The sequence below is a fragment of the Salvelinus alpinus genome, chromosome 3 (genome assembly GCF_045679555.1).
Source record: "Salvelinus alpinus chromosome 3, SLU_Salpinus.1, whole genome shotgun sequence".
Classification (NCBI taxonomy): Eukaryota; Metazoa; Chordata; class Actinopteri; order Salmoniformes; family Salmonidae; genus Salvelinus; species Salvelinus alpinus.
Window position 1 is genome coordinate 76,692,806 of NC_092088.1, and position 26,303 is coordinate 76,719,108.

The 26,303-nt window shown below is 45.6% G+C and overlaps 1 protein-coding gene across 5 annotated transcripts; it reads left to right on the top strand.

Annotated features, from left to right (window-relative positions):
• On the top strand, positions 1 to 25,914 carry LOC139571359 (tectonin beta-propeller repeat-containing protein 1-like). Of its 5 annotated transcripts, XM_071394157.1 has the most exons (24): positions 359 to 516; positions 3,828 to 4,060; positions 6,991 to 7,173; positions 9,031 to 9,153; positions 9,475 to 9,600; positions 9,764 to 9,938; positions 10,187 to 10,287; positions 10,610 to 10,711; positions 10,940 to 11,091; positions 11,292 to 11,881; positions 12,110 to 12,255; positions 13,192 to 13,347; positions 13,456 to 13,605; positions 13,884 to 14,041; positions 17,378 to 17,505; positions 21,694 to 21,899; positions 22,046 to 22,125; positions 22,279 to 22,335; positions 22,720 to 22,894; positions 23,000 to 23,135; positions 23,427 to 23,519; positions 23,643 to 23,749; positions 23,892 to 24,011; positions 24,212 to 25,914. In XM_071394157.1, exons 2-24 carry the CDS (start codon positions 3,836 to 3,838, stop codon positions 24,386 to 24,388), a joined length of 3,666 nt encoding a protein of 1,221 aa, XP_071250258.1. In that variant the 5' UTR covers positions 359 to 516; positions 3,828 to 3,835; the 3' UTR covers positions 24,389 to 25,914. The 5 variants fall into 5 exon arrangements, with proteins under 5 accessions (XP_071250257.1, XP_071250259.1, XP_071250256.1 ...); XM_071394156.1 differs by lacking the exon at positions 359 to 516 and adding an exon at positions 1 to 152 and having other exon boundaries at positions 23,892 to 24,376; XM_071394155.1 differs by having other exon boundaries at positions 358 to 516; positions 23,892 to 24,376.
• Positions 25,915 to 26,303: the final 389 nt, after the last annotated feature.

The following is a 26,303-nucleotide window of genomic DNA, read 5'->3' on the forward strand; positions in this document are numbered from 1 at the left end:
CGACGATGCGGTACAGAGCTCATGTTGGCCTCTGCGTGCCTCCAGAGGATTCGCAATTGCGTCACACCATTCATATGGCGCCTCCGACCACATTTTCGGATCAAGTATACATTGACTCTTACATTCAGTGCAAGCCACACATCACAGTCATTGTAAGTAAAACTTTCCTCAATATACCAGCTATAAGAAAATTCAGTGCTGGTAAGGAAAGACAAGTACATTGTCGATTGTATTCTATTCTTTTATCCAATGCTATCAGACCTTGTACTGCCCTTTAATAACTAAACTACGAGCGTTACCTACTGGACAAATGTAGCTATTGGTTCATTTTGGTGCAGCAGCCAATCTGCGTTTACAGTAAAACCCAACACTTCCTGTTTCGGATTAGGAAACGATTGCAATGTAAATAGATACAGTAGTGGCTAACGTGAAATCACTGTATATTCAATCTGATATGCCGGATGAATTGCAGTGATTTGCGTGAACTGCCATACCGTTTATGAGAGGGAGCACAAGGTAAGTGATGAGCTACTGCTAACTTGCAACCTATTTAATTTCTGGTTTTGCAGTGGTAAACCTCCCTATAAGCAACATAATGTCATTCAGTTATGCGGTTGTAGATTGACTGACAGCAGCAGCCAGCTAGCTATATTATGCAAAAATAGCAGACTACCTGTTATAAACTTAGCTGGCTAATACTAGTTTAGAGTGCTTTATAAGCCAACCGAAGCCGAGCTATATGTCACTTAGCAAGATTGTACTATCTACAATGTATCCATGTTGATCATTCACTGCGCTATTACAATGTAACAAATGTCATTCATTTTCCACAGTATTCTCGCAACAAGTTACAATGTTGCAGTTTGCTTGGTGGGTGACAGTTGTCGCTAAAGAGACTGTCGAGTCAAGTGGGCTATTAAAGATCATATCTCAGCTCGGTCCAGACAGTACACAGAGGTCTCTCTCTGGCTACATCACTTTATTACTTGCTAGTGACAGGGGCTACGCCTTTGAAGAGCATCACTCGCTCCAGACATTGCATAATATACAGGAAGCAAAAGAGAGGAGGGGTGTTAGTTTTAACATAAAAACTTAGCAAATCCCCTTTAAAATGATTAAGTTATTCATGATAAACGTCATACTATATTTCTGTTATGCCACATAGACTATGGTGTAATGACCACAGTGTTCAGAATATGGGGCAGTGATGAAGACACGTGACTCAGTCTACCTGAGATGTGGTTTAAATAGTGTAAACAAAGCACTGTTGTATTAATTAAAGATGCACTATGCAGAAATCACTTCGCCATTTCCTAGTTGCTAAAATTCGAATAGTTCGCCTAATTTCAGTTTATGTGACAAAAAAAGCTAGTATAGTGTAGAGAATAATTGTATAATCTAAACCGTTGTGAAATATCTTTGTATCATCTAAATATTGTTGTGTTGTCTAAACCACTGCGAAATATATTTTCCATAGCCAAAATTATTGTATTTTCAGCTGTTTTAATCTAGTGTACAAAACCGAAAGTAAAAGATGCAAAAACTAAATTTAAGAGTGGGAAGCATAGAAATAGTGCACATAGAACAGGCTCCCAAGTGGCCCAGCGGTCTAAGGCACTGCATCTCAGTTCAAGAGGCATCAATCACCACAGTCCCTGCTTCAAATCCAGACTGTATCACATCTGGCTGTGATTGAGAGTCCCATAGGGCGGCGCACAATTGGCCCAGCGTCGTCCGGGTTTGGCTGGGGTGGGCCGTCATTGTAAATAAGAATTTGTTCTTAACTGACTTGCCTAGTTAAATAAATGTAAAATAATGACAGATCTATAACTCACATTTCGGGTTGCCCCTAAAGTTCATATTGCAGCTTTAATCATGGTTATTATTGTAATCTCACAGCATGATCCCTAAATCACAACAACAACATAGAACAGTGCCCCTAGTCCAGTGGTTGCCAACAACAACATAGAACAGTGCCCCTAGTCCAGTGGTTCCCAACAACAACATAGAACAGTGCCCCTAGTCCAGTGGTTCCCAACAACAACATAGAACAGTGCCCCTTGTCCAGTGGTTCCCAACAACAACATAGAACAGTGCCCCTAGTCCAGTGGTTGCCAACAACAACATAGAACAGTGCCCCTAGTCCAGTGGTTGCCAACAACAACATAGAACAGTGCCCCTAGTCCAGTGGTTCCCAACAACAACATAGAACAGTGCCCCTAGTCCAGTGGTTCCCAACACAACATAGAACAGTGCCCCTAGTCCAGTGGTTCCCAACAACAACATAGAACAGTGCCCCTAGTCCAGTGGTTCCCAACAACAACATAGAACAGTGCCCCTAGTCCAGTGGTTCCCAACAACAACATAGAACAGTGCCCCTAGTCCAGTGGTTCCCAACAACAACATAGAACAGTGCCCCTAGTCCAGTGGTTCCCAACAACAACATAGAACAGTGCCCCTAGTCCAGTGGTTCCCAACAACAACATAGAACAGTGCCCCTAGTCCAGTGGTTCCCAACAACAACATAGAACAGTGCCCCTAGTCCAGTGGTTCCCAACAACAACATAGAACAGTGCCCCTAGTCCAGTGGTTCCCAACAACAACATAGAACAGTGCCCCTAGTCCAGTGGTTCCCAACCTTTTTATTTTACTGTACCACCAACAGAATTTTGCTCTGCCTGGAGTACTCCTGAAGTACCCCCTCATGTGCATTTTACCAGTGGGTCTATGGTCTCATGAGTCTTCTGAACTACCCCCTGTGGATAAGTCCTAGTACCACTGGTTGGGAACCACTGCCCTAGTGCAGTGGGCAATGAATAGGTCAGGATGAAGCTGGCACAGTTTACACACTGATGTAAGGTCAGGTTGGCTTTTTTACCCCCAAATGGATAGACTTGGGTTGGATGAGATTATCTTAAAGCTGTGACTGCCTGCTACAATCAAAGGGACAAAGAGACAATATACACTGAGTGTACATAGACTGACCAGGTGAATGCAGATGAAAGTTATGATCCATTATTGATGTCACCTGTTAAAACCACTTCAATGAGTGTTGATCAGTGTTCCCTTAACTGGCGGTCTGCTGGTCGAATATGGCCCGCGGGTGGTTTTATTTGGCCCCACAAGTTTTCAGAGCAAAAAAATGTAATAACCAAACTTACATTATTATTTTTATTTGTAATTTTATTGTTACACATAAAATACTATTAAAACACCAGGAAATCAGCTTATAAGTGATTTAAGTTTAAGAAATCAGTTCCCAAGTATTCCCACACATCATATACAATTTGTAAGTCGCTCTGGATAAGAGCGTCTGCTAAATGACTTAAATGTAAATAAGCAAGGTTTGAAATTATTATGTTTTAGTCAAATATTATATCTGTTTGGGCTTCTTGTGGTTGATTTGCAGTGTACAAAATATGTGTCATTTTTGTTTGTGCAGCTCGTTCCAGTTGCTAGCTGCAGCGAACTGAGAATATGAGCAACCCAGGGATGTGTGTGCTTTAGGGACCTTTAACAGAATGTGACTGGCAGAACGGGTGTTGTATGTGGAGGATGAGGGCTGCAGTAGATATCTCAGATAGGGGGGAGTGAGGCCTAAGAGGGTTTTATAAATAAGCATCACCAGTGGGTGTTGCGACAGGTATGCAGAGATGTCCAGTTTACAGAGGAGTATAGAGTGCAGTAATGTGTCCTATAAGGAGCACTGGTGGCAAATCTGATGGCCTGCTGGCTTGACCCTGAGGTAAATGTCCTTATTTTTAGACCAAACAGTTGCATTTTTTAAATGAAAGCAGTGCATCTTACTTTAGTAAGTCTCTCCTTAGGCCTGAACATGCCTGTGTCCCTGCTGTGGGCAGTGGATGTGTATGGGCGCGTGTACAGCTTGTCCACCAGAGGGCAGCAGTGGGAGCAGTGTCGTGATGCTGTGTTAGAGTTTAAGAGGGTGACGGCCGTGCAGCAGTGTTGCTGGGGTATCGCCTGTGACCATCACATCTACCTGAATGTCCACTCTAGTGATGTTCCCATTCGCTACCAGGAGGAGGCATTCGAGAACCAGGTACAGGGTGTGTGTGTGTGGGGCGGGGGGAGGGTGGGCTGTGTGTGTGTGTGTGTGTGTGTGTGTGTGTGTGTGTGTGTGTGTGTGTGTGTGTGTGTGTGTGTGTGTGTGTGTGTGTGTGTGTGTGTGTGTGTGTGTGTGTGTGTGTGTGTGTGTGTGTGTGTGTGTGTGCCTGTGTTTGTGCTTCTCTTGCACCTGATGCATTTATGGTTCTTGTAACCCTCTCTCTCTCTCTCTCTCTCTCTCTCTCTCTCTCTCTCTCTCTCTCTCTCTCTCTCTCTCTCTCTCTCTCTCTCTCTCTCTCTCTCTCTCTCTCTCTCTCTCTCTCTCTCTCTCTCTCTCTCTCTCTCTCTCTCTCTCTCTCTCTCTCTCTCTCTCTCAATTCAATTCAGTTTCAATTCAAGGGCATTATTGGCATGGAAAACATATGTTAACATTGCCAAAACAAGTGAAGTAGATAATAAACAAAAGTATTTTAAAATATTTGCAGTAAACATTACACTCTCAGAAGTTCCAAAAGAATAAAAACATTTCAAGTGTCATATTGTCTATATACAGTGTTGTAACGATGTGCAAATAGTTAAAGTACAAAAGGGATAATATTGGGTTGTATTTACAATGGTGTTTGTTCTTCAATGGTTTTCTTGTGGCAACAGATCACAAATCATGCTGTGATGGCATACTGTGGTATTTCACCCAGTAGATATGGGAGTTTATCAAAATTGGGTTTGTTTTCTAACTCTTTGTGGATCTGTGTAACCTGAGGGAAATATGTGTCTCTAATATGGTCATACATTTGGCAGGAGGTTAGGAAGTGCAGCTCAGTTTCCATCTCATTTTGTGGGCAGTGTGCACATCGCCTGTCTTCTGTTGAGAGCCAGGTCTGCCTATGGCGGCTTTTCTCTATAACAAGGCTGTGCTCACTGAGTATGTACATAGTCAAAGCTTTCCTTAAGTTTGGGTCAGTCACAGTGGTCAGGTATTCTGCCACTGTGTACTCTCTGTTTAGGGCCAAATAGCATTCTAGTTTACTCCATTTTTTTGTTAATTCTTTCCAATGTGTCAAGTAATTATCTTTTTGTTTTCTCATGATTTGTTTGGGTCTAATTGTGTTGATGTCCTGGGGCTCTGTGGGGTCTGTTTGTGTTTGTGAACAGAGCCCCAGCACCAGCTTGCTTAGGGGACTCTTCTCCAGGTTCATCTCTCTGTAGGTGATGGCTTTGTTATAGGTTTGGGAATCGCTTCCTTTTAGGTGGTTGTAGAATTTAATGTCTCTTTTCTGGATTTTGACGTCTCTTTTCTGGATTTTGACGTCTCTTTTCAGGATTTTGACGTCTCTTTTCAGGATTTTGGCGGCTCTTTTCTGGATTCTGACGGCACTTTTCTGGATTTTGACGGCTCTTTTCTGGATTTTGGCGGCTCTTTTCTGCTCTGCTTGCATTGTATGGTGTGTACACGCAGGGTATATTTGCAGAATTCTGCATGCAGAGTCTCACTTTGGTGTTTGTCCCAATTCTTGGTTGGTGGACCCCAGACCTCACAACCACGAAGGGCAATGGGTTCTATAACTGATTGAAGTATTTTTTAGCTAGATCCTAATTGTTATGTCGAATTTGATGTACCTTTTGATGGCATAGAAGGCCCTTCTTGCCTTATCTCTCAGATTGTTCACAGCTATGTGGAAGTTACCTGTGGCACTGATGTTTAGGCCGAGGTATGTATCGTTTTTTGTGTGCTCTAGGGCAACGGTGTCTAGATTAAATTTGTATTTGTGGTCCTGGCGACTGGCCCTTTTTTTGGAACACCATTATTTTTGTCTTACTGAGATTTACTGTCAGGGCCCAGGTCTGACAGAATCTGTGCAGAAGATCTAGGTGCTGCTGTAGGCCCTCCTTGGTTGGTGAAAGAAGCACCAGATCATCAGCAAACAGTAGACATTTGACTTCAGATTCTAGTAGGGTGAGACCGGGTGCTGCAGACTGTTCTAGTGTCCTTGCCAATTTGTTGATATATATGTTGAAGAGGGTGGGGCTTAAGCTGCATCCCTTTCTCACCCCACGGCCCCGTGGAAAGAAATGTGTTTGCTTTTTGCCAGTTTTAACCCTAAACTTGTTGTTTGTGTACATGGAATTTCTAATGTTGTATGTTTTCCCCCCAACACCACTTTCCATCAATTTGTACAGCAGACCCTCATGCCAAATTGAGTCGAAGGCTTTTTGAAATCAACAAAGCATGAGAAGACTTTGCCTATGTTTTTTGGTTTGTTTGTCAATTAGGGTGTGCAGGGTGAATAAGTGGTCTGTTGTCAACTAATGTGGTAAAAAGTACACTTGACATTTGCTCAGTACATTGTTTTTACTGTGGAAATGAACTTGTCTGCTGTTAATGATAATGCAGAGGATTTTCCCAATGTTGCTGTTGACACATCCCACTGTAGTTATTGGGGTCAAATTTGTCTCCACTTTCATGGATTGGGGTGATCAGTCCTTGGTTCCAAATATTGGGGAAGATGCCAGAGCTAAGGATGATGTTGAAGAGTTTAAGTATAGCCAATAGGAATTTGTGGTCTGTATATTTTATAATTTCATTGAGGATACCATCAACACCACAGTCCTTTTTGGATTGGAGGGTTTTTATTTTGTCCTGTAGTTAATTCAATGCACTGGAGAATCCAGTGGGTTCTGGTAGTCTTTAATAGTCTCTCTATATATATATATATATGTATCACATCCGGCTGTGATTGGGAGTCCCATAGGACGGCGCACAATTGGCCCAGCGTCGTCCGGGTTTGGCTGGAGTAGGCCATCATTGTAAATAAGAATTTGTTCTTAACTGACTTGCCTAGTTAAATAAAAGTTAAATAAAAAAATATATATAATAATAAAAAATAAATACATCTCCCTCTATCTCTCTCTCTCTTTCTCTCTCAGCGATGGAATCCCATGGATAACTTCTCGGATCGCTTGTTGCCGAGCGACCGCTGGCAGTGGAGTAACATCACAGGACTGGAACACCAACCCCTCGACAGCTTCTTTCTTCCCTCGACCAACTGGGAGTGGGAGGGGGACTGGTACATCCACGACAACTTTGGAGGAGAGCCCACAGAGAAAGAAGTGAATGTTCTCTCTCTTTCTGTCTTTCTCTCTTTTCTGTATCTTTCTCTCTCCTCTCTTGCCTCCTCCATTTTATATGTCCCCTCTATCTCTATTCTCTCCCTCTCTCTTTCCCTCTCTCTCCTTCTCTCTCCCTCTCTCTTTCCCTCTCTCTCTCCTTCTCCCTCTCTCTTTCCCTCCCTCTCCTCTCTCTCCTTCTCTCTCTCCTTCTCTCTCTCCCTCTCTCTGTTTTTCTTCCCTCCCTCTCTGTCAATGTCTTACCCCTCACATACAGTGATCTCCAACAGTAGACTAGCTAGGTTTCCATCCAATTGGTGACAGATTTTCATTCCAATATTCTAAAATCTGCATAAAACAATATGCCCATTTTCCCACCAGAGATGTTTCCATCAAACTGACTTTTTGTGGATAAAATGCTGTGCATGATGATGTAGTGCACATAAAAATAACTTTTTACATTCATTTCTCATGTACCAAACATTTTTTAAATGGGTTTCCATCACATTTTAAAATGTACTAATGGTTTTGTCACAAAAACTGTTGCATTGTATAGAAAATGTGCCCACTCTGGTCTTGGCACTTGTGCTCTAGCCAACAGCTGGCAGATACAGTGGGTAGGCTACCTATATTATGAGATTATTATTCATAAGAGCGATCATCATGTCACCAGAATAAGAACCTCGATATGTATTGGATAGGTCCATCAAGTTCATCACCTTGCACTTTCACCACCCTGTGAAGTTCATCATAACTTATTTCATCTGTAGCCTAATGAACTGCATGCTTTCCCCAGTCATAGTGGGAGGGCCACACAACATATCATCGATATCATGGTTATTTTCACTGCTATTTCTTGCATAATTAATTTTACAGACGCAAAAAGATCCCACCATGTCGAAAGAACAAATTGTCTGTCGGCATTTATAAAATTGTACCCTCATTTCATGTTTCCATCAGCCCGGTCTGGACTTTTTCCATGCGTCAGGTAATTCATCTGCATGAAATGGTTGGATGGAGTGAACTTAGTGACACATTTGTTGTTGTTTTGGCTCTGTACAACACTTTGGATTTGAAATGATACAATGACTACAAGATTAAATTGCAGACTGGCAGATTTAATTTGAGGGGATTTTCATCCATATTGGGTAAACCCTTTAGAAATTACAGCCCTTTTTGTACATAGTCCCCCCATTTTAGGGGAACAAAAGTATTGCGACAAATTCACTTATGTGAATTAATGTAGTAAAAAGTGAAGTATTTGGTCCCATATTGATAGCACGCAATGCTTACATCAAGCTTGTGACTTTACACATTTTTGGATGCATTTGTTGTTTGTTTTGGTTGTGTTTCAGATTATTTTGTTCCCAGTAGAAATTTATGGTAAATAATGTATTGTGTCATTATGGAGTCCCTTTTATTGTAGATAAGAATATAATATATTTCTAAACACTTCTACATTAATGTGGATGCTACGGTGATTACAGATAATCCTGAATGAATCGTGAATAAGGATGAGTGAGAAAGTTACAGATGCACAAATATCATACCCCCAAGACATGCTAACCTCTAACCATTACAGTAACAGGGAGGTTAGCAAAAACATAACTTTGTACTACTTTAATACACATATAAGTGAATTTCACCCAGGACTTTTGGTTTCCTAAAATGGGGGGACTATGTACAAAAAGTAATTTCTAAACGGTTCACCCGATAATGATGAAAATACCCTCAAATGAAAAAGCTGACCGTCTGCACTTTAACCTCATAGCCATGGTATCATGTCACATCCAAAGTGCTGGAGTACAGAGCCAAAACAACAACGTGTCAGTGTCCTAATACCGCTGGAACGGTCTGCAGGGTTGGACCTATGCCATGGACTTTCCTGCCACCTACACCAAAGACAAGAAGTGGAACTCATGTGTCCGTCGCAGGCGATGGATCCGCTACAGGAGGTACAAGGCCACGGACACCTGGGCCAAGGTGTGTATTTGGAGAAATATAATCACCTGCCGCAACCAGGATGTAACTGTGTACCTCTGCAGTGTACAGGCTTTGTATTGTACTCATCATGTACTGTAGTTTACAGCATATGTATGCATGCGTGTGTGTGTGTGTGTGTGTGTGTGTGTGTGTGTGTGTGTGTGTGTGTGTGTGTGTGTGTGTGTGTGTGTGTGTGTGTGTGTGTGTGTGTGTGTGTGTGTGTGTGTGTGTGTGTGTGTGTGTGTGTGTGTGTGTGTGTGTGTGTGTGTGTGTGTGTGTGTGTGTGTGTGTGTATTGAACTGTCTCTCTCTCTGTTACCAGATCCCGTCAGAGGGTCACAGTGGTCCCCTTCCAGACCCCTTTAATGACATCAGCTGTGGAGGCTGGGAGATCAGTGAGGAGCCCAGGGGGAGGTTGTCTCTGTGGGCCGTCTCTCTACAGGGCAAGGTAACACATACACTAACACATACACACAAACACACACACAGACACACACAGCTCAGAGGGGGAGGTCATATCTTCAGAGATCACAAAACACTGCCAGGTTGTACACAACTCTAATGTATTTCTAAATCATTTGATTGACTGGTTGTTTGATCTGGGTCATTAGGTGTGGTTTCGTGAGGGTATCCACCACCACCGCCCAGAGGGGGATGGCTGGGAGGAGGTGTCTCTGCCTGGGGAGGTGGTGCAGATCAGCTGTGGTCCAGGGGACCTTGTCTGGGCCGTGCTCTGGGAGGGACAACTCATTGTCAGGGAGGGCATCACCAGAGACTGCCCACAAGGTGACTGGTTGACAGAGGAAGTGTGTGTATCTGTGGATGTGCATGTTAGAGAGACACAGAGAGACAGAATGCTTGTGTCTGTTTGTGTGTGTGTGTAATGGAGAGAGAGAGAGACAAAGCGAGAGATAAAGAGAGAGACAGAGAGAGCGAGAGAGAAGGAGAGAGCGAAAGAAAGAGAGAGATAGAGAGATGAAGAGAGAGAGTGTACTGGTCTCATGGCCCCATTACTCATCTTCTCTCCCTGCCAGGCTCCTCCTGGGTAGTGGTGGACTCTCCCAACCCAGAGGCCGGGGCCATCCACGTGGCTGTGGGGGACAACGTAGTTTGGGCTGTCACCAAGGATAACAAGGTAAGACAATACCACTGTGTCCATAACTGAACACTCATTTCTATGCTTCATTATTGGACATAATGATACTAATAGATTTCATTTAAATAGCACTTTTCATTACATGAAGAATCTCAAAGACGCTTAAAAAATGAAACAAAAAAATGATTATGAATTTATTGATGATAGTTAATGTGGTGCTGGACAATGATGAACATGAGCTAAAGGAAGAATTCAGGCAAAAAACACAAATGTCATTTTAATTCCGCCACATGTCTACCTCTGGTTATGAATCATTCAGTCATGACTGTTTCCCTGATGATCTTCTGTCGGTACCTGTTAGGTATGGTTCAGACGTGGCGTCAACTCCTATAACCCCCGTGGTTCAGGCTGGATCGGGATGATCGGGGAGATGGTCATGATCAACGTGGGTCTCAACGACCAGGTAAGGAACCATGACCTAACTATTTCCTCTGCTTATTCAACTAATTATAAAGTTCCCTTAGACTCTCATAGCCAAGCCTTACGGCATGGGCTTAATATCATAAACTGTATATTAATTAATGAATACATTTTGCATAATGATTAAAAGGCTGTTTAGTAATGGAGAACAAACACAGTGTCATGTTAGTTTCTTGTCTGGCTCTCGCCTCATGTGTTCTGTCCCGTCCAGGTGTGGGGTATCAGCTGTGAGGACCGAGCAGTGTATTTCCGTCAGGGTGTGACCTCCAGTGAGTTGAGTGGTAAAGCCTGGAAGGCTGTCAACGTGCCCCGAGGCGGAGACATCAGGTCCCACTCCTCCGCCAGCAGTAGCAGTCTGCACAGGTGGGCTGGGGACATGAACACACACATAAACACACACACATTGTTTTCACTGCTTGGGCAACCTCGGCTGCATAAAGCGATTAGCCAAGCAGTCTGCCAGCTGGGTGCTCTGTGTAATACTAATAGTTTATCTCTCTCTTTCTCTCTCTGTCTCTGTCTGTCTCTATCTGTGTGTGTCTCTCTCTTTCTCTCTCACACAGTGCTGGTTGTTTCTTCAGTGGAGAGGTGCGAGCACAGTCTGTGATGAGTGAAGACTCAGACACAGAGAACGGTCCACAGAGGGCAGTCCTAGAAGTAGGGGCCTGCCCCTCCTCCCCTACCCCCGATCCCCCTCCCGTTGACCCCGACATCCCCAAACCACGCATCCCCAAGGTCACCAGCGACAGCTTCATTTCCGAGATGCTCGCTGACCGCAAGGTCAAACGGGAGGGGGCCACCACTGCCGTCACCGTCGGTCCCTCTATCCCAGAAGAGGAGGCCTCTCTTCGGGAAGCAGGTGCCAAGTCTCCCCCTCCGGCCCTGGTTCTGTCCCCCAGCCTGTCAGGAGGGCCTGGGGACCCCCAATGGAGTAACGTAGACCTAGAAGAGGCCCAGACTCACCTGGCTGTGGGGCCTGCTGGGGTGAGAGGGGACGCGGCTGACACCTGTAGCCTGTCTTCTGTGGCCACCTACACCCTGTGTCAGGAGGAGCCGTATGGGGCGGATGAACACCCGCTCTGGGCATGGGTCAGTGGAGGAGGCTGTGGTGTGGACTGTCACTCCCAGCTCAACTGGTTCAACTCTGCCACAGGTGAGACACATACTGTAGATATTGTATCGCCCTGAAATTATATTTCTCCTGCATATCAAAACAAGCCTAGCAATATACAAAACTCCAGCTCCAATTACACCAGAACACACCCTTCTGGCTGATGGAACAGTGTCCCTGTGCTTGTTGTTGTTGTTGTTGAACCACTGGAGTGGTTCACTCACATGTTGTTGATAAAGATTTTGATCTTTGTCTATTTGTCTCTCCCAGCCCGGACATCATCAGTCCAGTCCATGAGTCTGTCCATCAGTCCAGCCCAGACAGCTGCCTGGCGGAAACAGATCTTTGAGCAGCTCAGCGAACGCTCCAAGAGAGAGATGGACCACTTTAAACACTACGAACAGGCCATAGAACAGGTACCGACAACTTAAACGTCCTTACAACTTTAAACACTACGAACAGGCCATAGAACAGGTACCGACAACTTAAACGTCCTTACAACTTTAAACACTACGAACAGGCCATAGAACAGGTACCGACAACTTAAACGTCCTTACAACTTTAAACACTACGAACAGGCCATAGAACAGGTACCGACAACTTAAACGTCCTTACAACTTTAAACACTACGAACAGGCCATAGAACAGGTACCGACAACTTAAACGTCCTTACAACTTTAAACACTACGAACAGGCCATAGAACAGGTACCGACAACTTAAACGTCCTTACAACTTTAAACACTACGAACAGGCCATAGAACAGGTACCGACAACTTAAACGTCCTTACAACTTTAAACACTACGAACAGGCCATAGAACAGGTACCGACAACTTAAACGTCCTTACAACTTTAAACACTACGAACAGGCCATAGAACAGGTACCGACAACTTGAACGTCCTTACAACTTTAAACACTACGAACAGGCCATAGAACAGGTACCGACAACTTAAACGTCCTTACAACTTTAAACACTACGAACAGGCCGTAGAACAGGTACCGACAACTTGAACGTCCTTACAACTTGAATGCTTGCAAATGCTTTTTCTGGTTGCCATGATGAAATTAGTTTGTTTATGACTTGTTCTTGTTGTATAGAGGTTCATTAGTCTCCCTCCCTCGTCACCTCCTTCTCTCCCTCCCTCCCCCCTCCGTCCCCTCCTTCTCTCCCCCCCCCCGAATCCGTCCCCTCCTTCTCTCCCTCCCTCCCCCCTCCGTCCCCTCCTTCTCTCCCCCCCCCCCCCCAATCCGTCACCTCCTTCTCTCCCTCCCTCCCCCCTCCGTCCCCTCCTTCTCTCCCTCCCCCCCAATCCGTCCCCTCCTTCTCTCCCTCCCTCCCTCCTCCGTCCCAGTCTGTGTGGGTGAAGAAAGGGACCATGCAGTGGTGGAGGGACTGGAAGCCCCATAAGTGGGTGGACGTGAGGTTTGCCCTGGAGCAGTTCTCAGGACCAGAGGGAAACCAGGACGGCGTCCTCTTCCTCTACTACAACTTCAACCAGGAGAAGAAGGTGAGGGGAGAGCCACAGTGCGTGTGTGTGTGTGTGTATTTTGGGTGATTTGTAATTAGTTATTTATTCATAATTTTTCTCCCCTCTTCCTCTCCTCCCTCTATCCAGTACCTGCATGCGTTCATCAACGAGGTGACTATCTTGGTGCCGGTGCTGAATGACTCCAAACACACGTTTGCCATCTACACAGCAGAGAGGACCAAACAGAGGTGGCCTATCAGACTGGCTGCTGCCACCGAGCTGGAGATGCACGACTGGGTAGGTTATATGATCACTGTCTTACACCTGAACCAGACACAGATTACAAGTTCTCAATTTTCACTGAATATCATATGTTCATTCATAAGGAAATGTCATGCTAAATAAAGGATGGTGAAAGGGTTATTCCACATTTAATAAAGCATCAGATGTAAGGATATTTTATATGACCCTATGTAGCATGACTTTGCCTCTATGTAGGGCTTATGAAGACTCTGCATGCTATCCTTTATAAGTTGTAGTCTGGGAATGTTTTGACTGTCTCTCTGTACCCCCAGCTGGCCCTACTGAGTGTGTCGTGCTGTGACTCCCGGGGGATCCAGGGTCCCCCCTCTAAACAGGCCCTCTGGTCAGTCACCTGTAAAGGAGACATCTTCGTCTGTGACCCTTCACCTAGCCTGGAGGCCTGTCCCTACCCCACACCCTGCGACCAGATGTAAGACACGTCCTCTGGGCTGTTATCGATGCTTTATGAAGGCTTGATAAAAACTTTATGATGGATTTATTATTTATAGATAAATAGATATTAGATTATGCGCTTACCAACTGAATAGTCTTGACTGTCTGAATATCTTTGACTGTCTGAACAGTCTTGACTGTCTGAATAGCCTTGACTGTCTGAATAGCTTTGACTGTCTGAATAGCCTTGACTGTCTGAATAGTCTTGAGTGTCTGAATAGTCTTGAGTGTCTGAATAGCTTTGACTGTCTGAACAGTCTTGACTGTCTGAATAGCCTTGACTGTCTGAACAGTCTTGACTGTCTGAATAGTCTTGACTCCGGTAAGACGAGGGGGGACGGTCTGTGCATATTTGTAAACAACAGCTGGAGCACGAAATCTAAGGAAGTGTCTAGATTTTGCTCGCCTGAAGTAGAGTATATTGTGATAAATTGCAGGCCACACTACTTGCCTAGAGAGTTTTAAGATATACTTTCGTGGCTGTTTATTTACCACCACAGACAGATGCTGGCACTAAGACCGCACTCAGTCAGCTGTATAAGGAAATAAGCAAACAGGAAACCACTCACCCAGAGGCGGCGCTCCTAGTGGCCGAAGACTTTAATGCAGGGAAACTTAAATCAGTTCTACCAAATTTCTATCAACATGTTAAATGTGCAACCAGAGGGGAATAAAATCTAGATCACCTGTACTCCACACACAGAGATGCGTACAAAGCTCTCCCTTGCCCTCCATTTGGTAAATCCAACCACAACTCTATCCTCCTGATTCCTGCTTACAAGCAAAAATTAAAGCAGGAAGCACCAGTGACTCGGTCTATAAAAAGGTGGTCAGATGAAGCAGATGCTAAACTACAGGACTGTTTTGCTAGCACAGACTGGAACATGTTCCAAGATTCTTCCGATGGCATTGAGGAGTACACCACATCAGCCACTGGCTTTATCAATAAGCGCATCGAGGACGTCGTCCCCACAGTGACTGTACGTACATACCCCAACCAGAAGCCATGGATTACAGGCAACATTCTCACTGAGCTAAAGGGTAGAGCTGTCGCTTTCAAGGTACGGGACTCTAACCCGGAAGCTTACAAGAAATAAGCTTCTAAGCTGCTATGCCCTGCGACGAACCATCAAACAGGAAAAGCGTCGATACAGGGCTAAGATTGAATCATACTACACCGGCTCCGACGCTCGTCTTATGTGGCAGGGCTTGCAAACTATTACAGACTACAAAAGGAAGCACTCGCCTACCAGACGAGCTAAATCACTTCTATGCTCGCTTCGAGGCTAGCAACACTGAGGCATGCATGAGAGCATCAGCTGTTCCGGACGACGATGTGATCACACTCTCCACAGCCGACGTGAGTAAGACGTTTAAACAGGTCAACATACACAAGGCTGCGGGGCCAGATGGATTACCAGGACGTGTGCTCTGGACATGTGCTGACCAACTGGCAGGTGTCTTTGACTGACATTTTCAACATGTTCCTGATTGAGTCTGTAATACCAACATGTTTCAAGCAGACCACCATAGTCCCTGTGCCCAAGAACACAAAGGCAACCTGCCTAAATGACTACAGACCCGGAGCACTCACGTCCGTAGCCATGAAGTGCTTTGAAAGGCTGGTAATGGCTCACATCAACACCATTATCCCAGAAACCCTAGACCCACTCCAATTTGCATATCGCCCAAACAGATCCACAGATGATGCAATCTCTACTGCACTCCACACTGCCCTTTCTCACCTGGACAAAAGGAACACTTATGTGAGAATGCTATTCATTGACTACAGCTCAGCGTTCAACACCATTGTACCCTCAAGGCTCATCACTAAGCTCAGGATCCTGGGACTAAACACCTCCCTCTGCAACTGGATCCTGGACTTCCTGATGGGCCGCCCTCAGGTGGCGAGAGTAGGTAGCAACACATCTGCCACGCTGATCCTCAACACTGGAGCTCCCCAGGGGTGCTTGCTCAGTTCCCTCCTGTACTCCCTGTTCACCCACGACTGCATGGCCAGGCACGACTCCAACACCATCTTTAAGTTTGCGGACAACACAACAGCCTGAACACCGACAATGACGAAACAGCCTATAGGGAGGAGGTCAGAGACCTGGCCGGGTGGTGCAGAATAACAACCTATCCCTCAACGTAACCAAGACTAAGAAGTGGACTACAGTCAAAGGTGGACTGAACACGCCCCCATTCTCATTGACGGGGCTGTAGTGGAGCAGGTTGAGCGCTTCAAGTTCCTTGGTGTCCACATCAACAACAAACTAGAATGGTCCAAACACACCAAGACAGTTGTGAAGAGGGCACGACAAAGCCTATTCCCCCTCAGGAAACTAAGAGAAACTAAAGATGTGGCATGGGTCCTGAGATCCTCAAAAGTTTCTACAGCTGCAACATCGAGAGCATCTTGACTGGTTGCATCACTGTCTGGTACGGCAATTGCTCGGCCTCTGACCGCAAAGCACTACAGAGGGTAGTGCGTTCGGCCCAGTACATCACTGGGGCTAAGCTGCCTGCCATCCAGGACCTCTACACCAGGCGGTGTCAGAAGAAGGCCCTAAAAATTGTCAAAGACCCCAGCCACCCCAGTCATAGACTGTTCTCTCTACTACCGCAGGCAAGCAGTACCGGAGTGCCAAGTTTAGGACAAAAAGGCTTCTCAACAGTTTTTAACCCCAAACCATAAGACTCCTGAACAAGTAATCAAATGGCTACCCGGGCTATTTGCATTGTGTGCCCCATCCCCCCCAACCCCTCTTTTACGCTGCTGCTACTCTCTGTTTATCATATATGCATAGTCACTTTAACTATACATTCATGTACATACTACCTCAATTGGGCCGACCAACCAGTGCTCCCGCACATTGGCTAACCGGGCTATCTGCATTGTGTCCCGCCACCCACCACCCGCCAACCCCTCTTTTACGCTACTGCTACTCTCTGTTCATCACATATGCATAGTCACTTTAACCATATCTACATGTACATACTACCTCAATCAACCTGACTAACCGGTGTCTGTATGTAGCCTCGCTACTTTTATAGCCTCGCTACTGTATAAAGCATGTCTTTTTACTGTTGTTTTATTTCTTTACTTACCTATTGTTCACCTAATACCCTTTTTGCACTATTGGTTAGAGCCTGTAAGTAAGCAGTTCACTGTAAGATATTCGGCGCACGTGACAAATAAACTTTGATTTGATTTGACTGTCTGAATAGCCTTGACTGTCTGAATAGCCTTTCATTTAAAATGTTATACTTTTCCTTACTTTGTCTTCAACCCCACGTTGTGTGTCTGCAGGTTCTGGCATCAGGTGGGGGGCCACCTGCGTCTGGTGGAGTGTAACAGTCTGGGGGTGGTGTGGGGTGTTGGCTACGACCACACTGTCTGGGTCTACACCGGCGGCTATGGAGGGGGATTCTTGCAGGGTAAACACACTAAATATACACTAAACATAAACCTACTGGACTGGACTGGACTTAATGCATACGCTAAACATAAACCTACTGGACTGGACTTAATGCATACGCTAAACATAAACCTACTGGACTGGATTTAAAGCATACGCTAAACATAAACCAAGTACTGTATAGCCACTAATACAGTGGGCCAAAAAAGTATTTAGTCAGCCACCAATTGTGCAAGTTCTCCTACTTAAAAAGATGAGAGAGGCCTGTAATTTTCATCATAGGTACACTTCAACTATGACAGACAAAATGAGGAAACAATATCCAGAAAATCACATTGTAGGATTTTTAATGAATTTATTTGCAAATTATGGTGGAAAATAAGTATTTGGTCACCTACAAACAAGCAAGATTTCTGGCTCTCACAGACTTGTAACTTCTTCTTTAAGAGGCTCCTCTGTCCTCCACTCGTTACCTGTATTAATGGCACCTGTTTGAACTTGTTATCAGTATAAAAGACACCTGTCCACAACCTCAAACAGTCACACTCCAAACTCCACTATGGCCAAGACCAAAGAGCTGTCAAAGGACACCAGAAACAAAATTGTAGACCTGCACCAGGCTGGGAAGACTGAATCTGCAATAGGTAAGCCACTTGGTTTGAAGAAATCAACTGTGGGAGCAATTATTAGGAAATGGTAGACATACAAGACCACTGATAATCTCCCTCGATCTGGGGCTCCATGCAAGATCTCACCCCGTGGGGTCAAAATGATCACAAGAACGGTGAGCAAAAATCCCAGAACCACACGGGGGGACCTAGTGAATGACCTGCAGAGAGCTGGGACCAAAGTAACAAAGCCTACCATCAGTAACACACTACGCCGCCAGGGACTCAAATCCTGCAGTGCCAGACGTGTCCCCCTGCTTAAGCCAGTACATGTCCAGGCCCGTCTGAAGTTTGCTAGAGAGCATTTGGATGATCCAGAAGAAGATTGGGAGAATGTCATATGGTCAGATGAAACCAAAATAGAACTTTTTGGTAAAAACTCAACTCGTCGTGTTTGGAGGACAAAGAATGCTGAGTTGCATCCAAAGAACACCATACCTACTGTGAAGCATGGGGGTGGAAACATCATGCTTTGGGGCTGTTTTTCTGCAAAGGGACCAGGACGACTGATCCGTGTAAAGGAAAGAATGAATGGGGCTATGTATCGTGAGATTTTGAGTGAAAACCTCCTTCCATCAGCAAGGGCATTGAAGATGAAACGTGGCTGGGTCTTTCAGCATTACAATGATCCCAAACACACCGCCCGGGCAACGAAGGAGTGGCTTCGTAAGAAGCATTTCAAGGTCCTGGAGTGGCCTAGCCAGTCTCCAGATCTCAACCCCATAGAAAATCTTTGGAGGGAGTTGAAAGTCCGTGTTGCCCAGCAACAGCCCCAAAACATCACTGCTCTAGAGGAGATCTGCATGGAGGAATGGGCCAAAATACCAGCAACAGTGTGTGAAAACCTTGTGAAGACTTATGTTTGACCTCTGTCATTGCCAACAAAGGGTATATAACAAAGTATTGAGATAAACTTTTGATTTGACCAAATACTTATTTTCCACCATAATTTGCAAATAAATTCATTACAAATCCTACAATGTGATTTTCTGGATTTTGTTTTCTCATTTTGTCTGTCATAGTTGAAGTGTACCTATGATGAAAATTACAGGCCTCTCTCATCTTTTTAAGTGGGAGAACTTGCACAATTGGTGGCTGACTAAATACTTTTTTGCCCCACTGTATATATTTTGATTTGTTTAAGACTTTTTTGGTCACTACATGATTCCATATTTATTATTTCATAGTTTTGATGTCTTCACTATTATTCTAAAATGTAGAAAATAGTAAAAATAAAGAAAAACATTTGACTGAGTAGGTGTGTCCAAACTTTTGACTGGTACTGTAAGTGTTTCGACCTGTCCCCAAATTATTATAGTTGGTTCGGAGTTGGTTTTGGTATTTTAACCTGTGTGTCATGATCGCGTCTAGTGTGGATAGACAAAATCAACAGGCCACGCCTGGGGCCAGTTTGGTCAGGGTACGTTACAACAGGCCACGCCTGGGGCCAGTTTGGTCAGGGTGTAAGGGTATGTTACAACAGGCCACGCCCGGGGCCAGTTTGGTCAGGGTGTAAGGGTATGTTACAACAGGCCACGCCCGGGGCCAGTTTGGTCAGGGTGTAAGGGTATGTTACAACAGGCCACGCCCGGGGCCAGTTTGGTCAGGGTGTAAGGGTATGTTACAACAGGCCACGCCCGGGGCCAGTTTGGTCAGGGTGTAAGGGTATGTTACAACAGGCCACGCCCGGGGCCAGTTTGGTCAGGGTGTAAGGTTATGTTACAACAGGCCACGCCCGGGGCCAGTTTGGTCAGGGTGTAAGGTTATGTTACAACAGGCCACGCCCGGGGCCAGTTTGGTCAGGGTGTAAGGGTATGTTACAACAGGCCACGCCCGGGGCCAGTTTGGTCAGGGTGTAAGGGTATGTTACAACAGGCCACGCCCGGGGCCAGTTTGGTCAGGGTGTAAGGGTATGTTACAACAGGCCACGCCCGGGGCCAGTTTGGTCAGGGTGTAAGGTTATGTTACAACAGGCCACGCCCGGGGCCAGTTTGGTCAGGGTGTAAGGGTATGTTACAACAGGCCACGCCCGGGGCCAGTTTGGTCAGGGTGTAAGGGTATGTTACAACAGGCCACGCCCGGGGCCAGTTTGGTCAGGGTGTAAGGGTATGTTACAACAGGCCACGCCCGGGGCCAGTTTGGTCAGGGTGTAAGGGTATGTTACAACAGGCCACGCCCGGGGCCAGTTTGGTCAGGGTGTAAGGGTATGTTACAACAGGCCACGCCCGGGGCCAGTTTGGTCAGGGTGTAAGGGTATGTTACAACAGGCCACGCCCGGGGCCAGTTTGGTCAGGGTGTAAGGGTATGTTACAACAGGCCACGCCCGGGGCCAGTTTGGTCAGGGTGTAAGGGTATGTTACAACAGGCCACGCCCGGGGCCAGTTTGGTCAGGGTGTAAGGGTATGTTACAACAGGCCACGCCCGGGGCCAGTTTGGTCAGGGTGTAAGGGTATGTTACAACAGGCCACGCCCGGGGCCAGTTTGGTCAGGGTGTAAGGGTATGTTACAACAGGCCACGCCCGGGGCCAGTTTGGTCAGGGTGTAAGGGTATGTTACAACAGGCCACGCCCGGGGCCAGTTTGGTCAGGGTGTAAGGGTATGTTACAACAGGCCACGCCCGGGGCCAGTTTGGTCAGGGTGTAAGGGTATGTTACAACAGGCCACACCCGGGGCCAGTTTGGTCAGGGTGTAAGGGTATGTTACAACAGGCCACACCCGGGGCCAGTTTGGTCAGGGTGTAAGGGTATGTTACAACAGGCCACACCCGGGGCCAGTTTGGTCAGGGTGTAAGGGTATGTTACAACAGGCCACGCACGGGGCCAGTTTGGTCAGGGTGTAAGGGTATGTTACAACAGGCCACACCCGGGGCCAGTTTGGTCAGGGTGTAAGGGTATGTTACAACAGGCCACGCCCGGGGCCAGTTTGGTCAGGGTGTAAGGGTATGTTACAACAGGCCACACCCGGGGCCAGTTTGGTCAGGGTGTAAGGGTATGTTACAACAGGCCACACCCGGGGCCAGTTTGGTCAGGGTGTAAGGGTATGTTACAACAGGCCACGCACGGGGCCAGTTTGGTCAGGGTGTAAGGGTATGTTACAACAGGCCACACCCGGGGCCAGTTTGGTCAGGGTGTAAGGGTATGTCACAACAGGCCACGCCCGGGGCCAGTTTGGTCAGGGTGTAAGGGTATGTTACAACAGGCCACGCCCGGGGCCAGTTTGGTCAGGGTGTAAGGGTATGTTACAACAGGCCACACCCGGGGCCAGTTTGGTCAGGGTGTAAGGGTATGTTACAACAGGCCACACCCGGGGCCAGTTTGGTCAGGGTGTAAGGGTATGTCACAACAGGCCACGCCCGGGGCCAGTTTGGTCAGGGTGTAAGGGTATGTTACAACAGGCCACGCCCGGGGCCAGTTTGGTCAGGGTGTAAGGGTATGTTACAACAGGCCACACCCGGGGCCAGTTTGGTCAGGGTGTAAGGGTATGTTTCATGGCTGTTTTGTCTCAGCTCATGACTATAACCCCTCTCTTGTCTTTGTTAGGTCTGGCCAGCAGCACAGATAACACACAGATCTACACCCAGACAGATGTGAAGTGTGTCTACATTTATGAGAACCAGAGGTGGAACCCAGTCACAGGATATACCAACAGAGGCCTCCCAACAGACCGTTACATGTGGAGTGATGCAACAGGACTGCAGGAGTGTACCAAGGCCAACACCAAGCCTCCATCCCCTCATTGGACATGGGTGGGTACCAGTAACCGGACAAAACATTTCAATTTCACCCCAGGACAATATAACTTTTGAACCTGAACTAAATATGCACAGAGTGCCATTAGATGACTAAAATAGTCCTACAAAGTTTGTTCTGCTAACTGCTCTGTCTCTATCAGGTGGCAGACTGGGCCATTGACTATGGTATTTCTGGAGGGACAGACAGAGAGGGTTGGCAATATGCAGCTGATTTCCCAACGTGAGTGTATCTAACCTTCCCCAATACATATTCATTGGTCTATCTATCACATATCAAGCTGAATCTTTCCCTGCATGAAAGTTGCCATGATATGTGTTTGTTTCTGTCACTATCATGTATTTTATCTCCCTCCCTCTGTATGTACTCTTCCAGGTCGTATCATGGCCACAAGACCTTGAAGGACTTTGTCCGTCGTAGGCGATGGGCCAGGTACTTTATGTCACTACACAACAATCGCCCTGTTCCCTCATCACTATTTGTTTAGTAAGCACACTATGGTCTATCCTCAGTCTGCCCACTGTGTTTAAACAACCCTGGGTTTGAGCTCTGGGGGAAAAAATTGCCTGTAAGCTCAGATCTAGGATCAGCTTTACTCTACCTAAATCCTAACCATAACCATTGGGGGAAGGAAACACAACAACTGATGTTAGATCAGTGTCTAGGGCAGAGTTCTTCAATCCTGGTCTTGGGGACCCACAGGGAGTGCATGTTTTTGCTCCAGCCCAGTATTTACACACCTAATTCAACTGTTGGTACACTGGTCTAGGTGCGACTTAACTCCTATTTGAACAACCCTTGTATTTCCTCTGACAGGAATTGTAAACTGACGACCATAGGGCCGTGGCAGGAAGTCCCACCCATCCCGTTGAGTGACGTGACCATCATCCCGTGTGGAGCTCAGAGCATTGTTGAGCCGATCCCTCTGTGGGCCATCAGTAACAAGGGAGACGTGCTCTGTAGACTGGGAGTCACCCTACTGACGCCTGCTGTGAGTCACACACACACACACAATATGTAAACATACAACACACATGTCCACCATGAATACACAGACATTGTGGTTGATAACAGAAGTGGTTGCGTGTGTTTCTAGGGGACGTCGTGGCTCCACGTGGGCACAGACCAGCCCTTTAAGTCTATCTCCATCGGTGGGGCCAACCAGGTGTGGGCCATTGCCAGGGATGGCTCTGCCTTCTACAGGGGCTCCGTGTCCGCACAGAGCCCTTCAGGTCAGTCAGAGAATCATGCAGAACCCACCGTCTCTGACAGAACCCAGGGATTCTCCTTTCAGTCCTGTGTGTCTTACTGCTAATCAACAGTTCAGTCAAATCACTCAAATGTATTTCTGAAGCCGTTTTTAAATCAGCAGTTGTCACAAAGTGCTTTACAGTATTAGCTCAATGTTTGTTTTCGGGAGGAGCTTACCTCTCTCTGAGTTCTGGTTCCTATCACAGAGATGGACCTAATGATGAGAGAAGACTCAAATCACTGGCTGTTTAATGTACTATTGCCCCCTGTAGGAGACTGCTGGTACCACATCCCCTCTCCAGCCAGACAGAAGCTCCAACAGGTGTCTGTAGGGAGGACATCAGTCTACACAGTGGATCAACATGGTACTACAGACGAGAATGTCATGACTTACTATGACATGGACCTTTATTATTGTCAGACGTCTATTAGTTGAACCATCTCTTCTTTATTTTTGTCATGATTTTTATTTGGTGCTCTCCATCCAGGTAACCTGTGGTTCAGACAGGGCCTGACTCCTAGCTACCCCCAGGGATCGTCATGGGAACACATCTCCAACAATGTACGCAAGGTCTCCGTAGGACCTCTGGACCAGGTGAGCAGAACCTACAATCTAAAACCTGGGTGGTTGTTGTTGGCAGTAATGAATGATAATGACTTTCTCTTTTCTCAAAATTCTAACTTCTTGACATTGCACTGTGTTGAGTAACTCAGCCCTTCTCATTGTTGTTGTGTAGGTGTGGATCATAGCTGACAAGGTGCAAGGCAGCCACAGTCTGAGCTGTGGGACAGTCTGCCACCGTCTGGGGGTTCAGCCCATGGACCCAAAGGGACAGTCGTGGGACTATGGCATCGGGGTGAAACCCTTAACCTTACCTCTAACCCTGACTCACCAACCTGCTTCTGAGACACCAATGACTTTCAATGGAAAGGTTTTCATGGTGGGGGGGCTGTCTGACTCTCTCTCTCTCTTTTTCTCTCTTTTTTCTCTCTCTCTCTCTGTCTCTCTCTGGCTCTCTGTCTCTCCCTCTATCCTTCTCTTCCTCTCTCTCATCAGGGTGGCTGGGACCACATCACTGTGAGAGGGAACTCCTTCGAGGCTCCCCGTGTCCGTATGCCCTGCCTGACACCCTCCCTTACCGCCTCCGTAACAGGCCCCCTCCGCCCCCCTCCACCCCGCAGACCGCTCTCCTTCAGGAACACAGAGGAGAACGGGAACGCTGTCAGGTGTTAAACACACACACACATAGAGTATTTGCCAGTGGACACTGTATCTCTGTTCTGTCTTCAGCCCAACTCTCGCTACAAAAACAACGCCCCAATGCAACTACTCCACCATCCACACTGTACTGTAGCTCCCAGCTCCAGCCTCAACCTCTAAGTGTCTGAAGTAAAACTCTTATTCTGTCCAATCACCTGGTTGTGTTCAATTACCTTTGAACCCTAGCTCTGTGCCCTCAGCTTGACTCAGCCAATCACCTTCTCTCTTCACAACTAGCAGGTCATGTTCAACATTTCCCACATAGAGCACTAGTCATTTTTAAACAGTGTGACTCAGTCTTCGAACATTGCATCATCGTTATTTAAATCTGTGGTCTTAAGATAACTTTTTGTTTTATTTATTGTTATTGTTTGGTTGAATATGTTTTCCTGTGTGTAGGTGTGTACAGTGCTGTATGTGAATAGATGTTCTGTTTATGTTATATTGGTGATAGCTTTAACTTTTTAAAATAGAACGTAACAAGTGTTTTCTGGGGTATTCAATGTTATTGGGCCGATGTATGATTCTGTGAAGTTCGGCGATGTATGATTCTGTGAAAGTGGGCGATCAGTAGTTTTTACTGAATCTGTCCCAATAAGTTACTATACTTCCTACTTTGTACCTGCTGGTAACGTAGAGATTCCACTGGAGTCACATCAAAAACAATAAGGGTTTATTTACCAAGAATAATTTAGGTTATTAATCCTTTGATAGCACATGGCGCTTTTACAGTTATATGCCTTTCCCCTGAATGGTTTGTATCTGTGATGGCCACAGTTAAGAGTTTATATGGCCATGTTCCTAGGGGACAGTTTTTTTCTATAGCATTTTTGTGCTACTCTTGAAAAGAAAGTACATATTCTTATTTTCATAAAAAATGCAAATTGCTTGAAAAATTATGTCTTTGAAAGGCTTAAAAGTTCATTTGTTTGTTTCTCAGGAAAATAAGAGTTTTAACACTATTATCTGCATATTTTTCACCTCCTATGATTTTAGCAGTAAACTATTATCTTTAAACCACAAAGGCTGAAACTATCACGTTTGGGCATTCATTCATCTTACTGCTGTAACTGAAAGATGAAGATCCAATAGTGACTGATATACTGCAACTACAAATCATTAATTGTCCAGAAAACTGTGTATCTGTGAATACTGTCACTTTATCTTCCTATGGCAGTTCCTAATACAACAAGTGCATTGTTTGATAATGACACTGAGTACATACTGCTGTTACTACAGTACAGGATTTATCCTAAAGGAGGGACACATTACACGTATAGGTTGGGATGTGAAGGGGGTACACCATAGCATGAAAATCATAAGTCTAGCAGAGGACTTTTCACTTGAGGATTCCATTGCTTTCATTGATTATGGTGTAAACTAGAATACTATAAGCCGGTACTGTTCCAACTCCAACAAGGGTGTTATTGAGCTATATATTTCTTCCTTCTAATAGTGTGCATGGTCAATGTCCTCTCAATAAATGTGATTATTGATAAGGAAGATTCTCGTTTTACATTTTTCAATTCACACTTTTTTGGAGTCTCAGGAGAACTCAGGTTTACAAAGATATTACAGAAATATCATTCAAACACACATTGTAAGAGCAACATAATTATTACGTTCACCTTTTACACACACACCACTGTTCTAATAACATTTGAAAATATGCCATTTAGCTGATGCATTTATTCCAGGTAACTTACAGTCATGCTTGCATACTTTTTGTGTACAAGTGGTAATTGGGAATTGAACCGATTATCCTGGCATTGGAAACGCCATGCTCTACCAACTGAGCTACCGACATCCATGTCCCAGAACCATAAAAACACAAGATACCATAGGGTCATGGAGATAAAACAACTTGGTCAACACATACTGTACATTT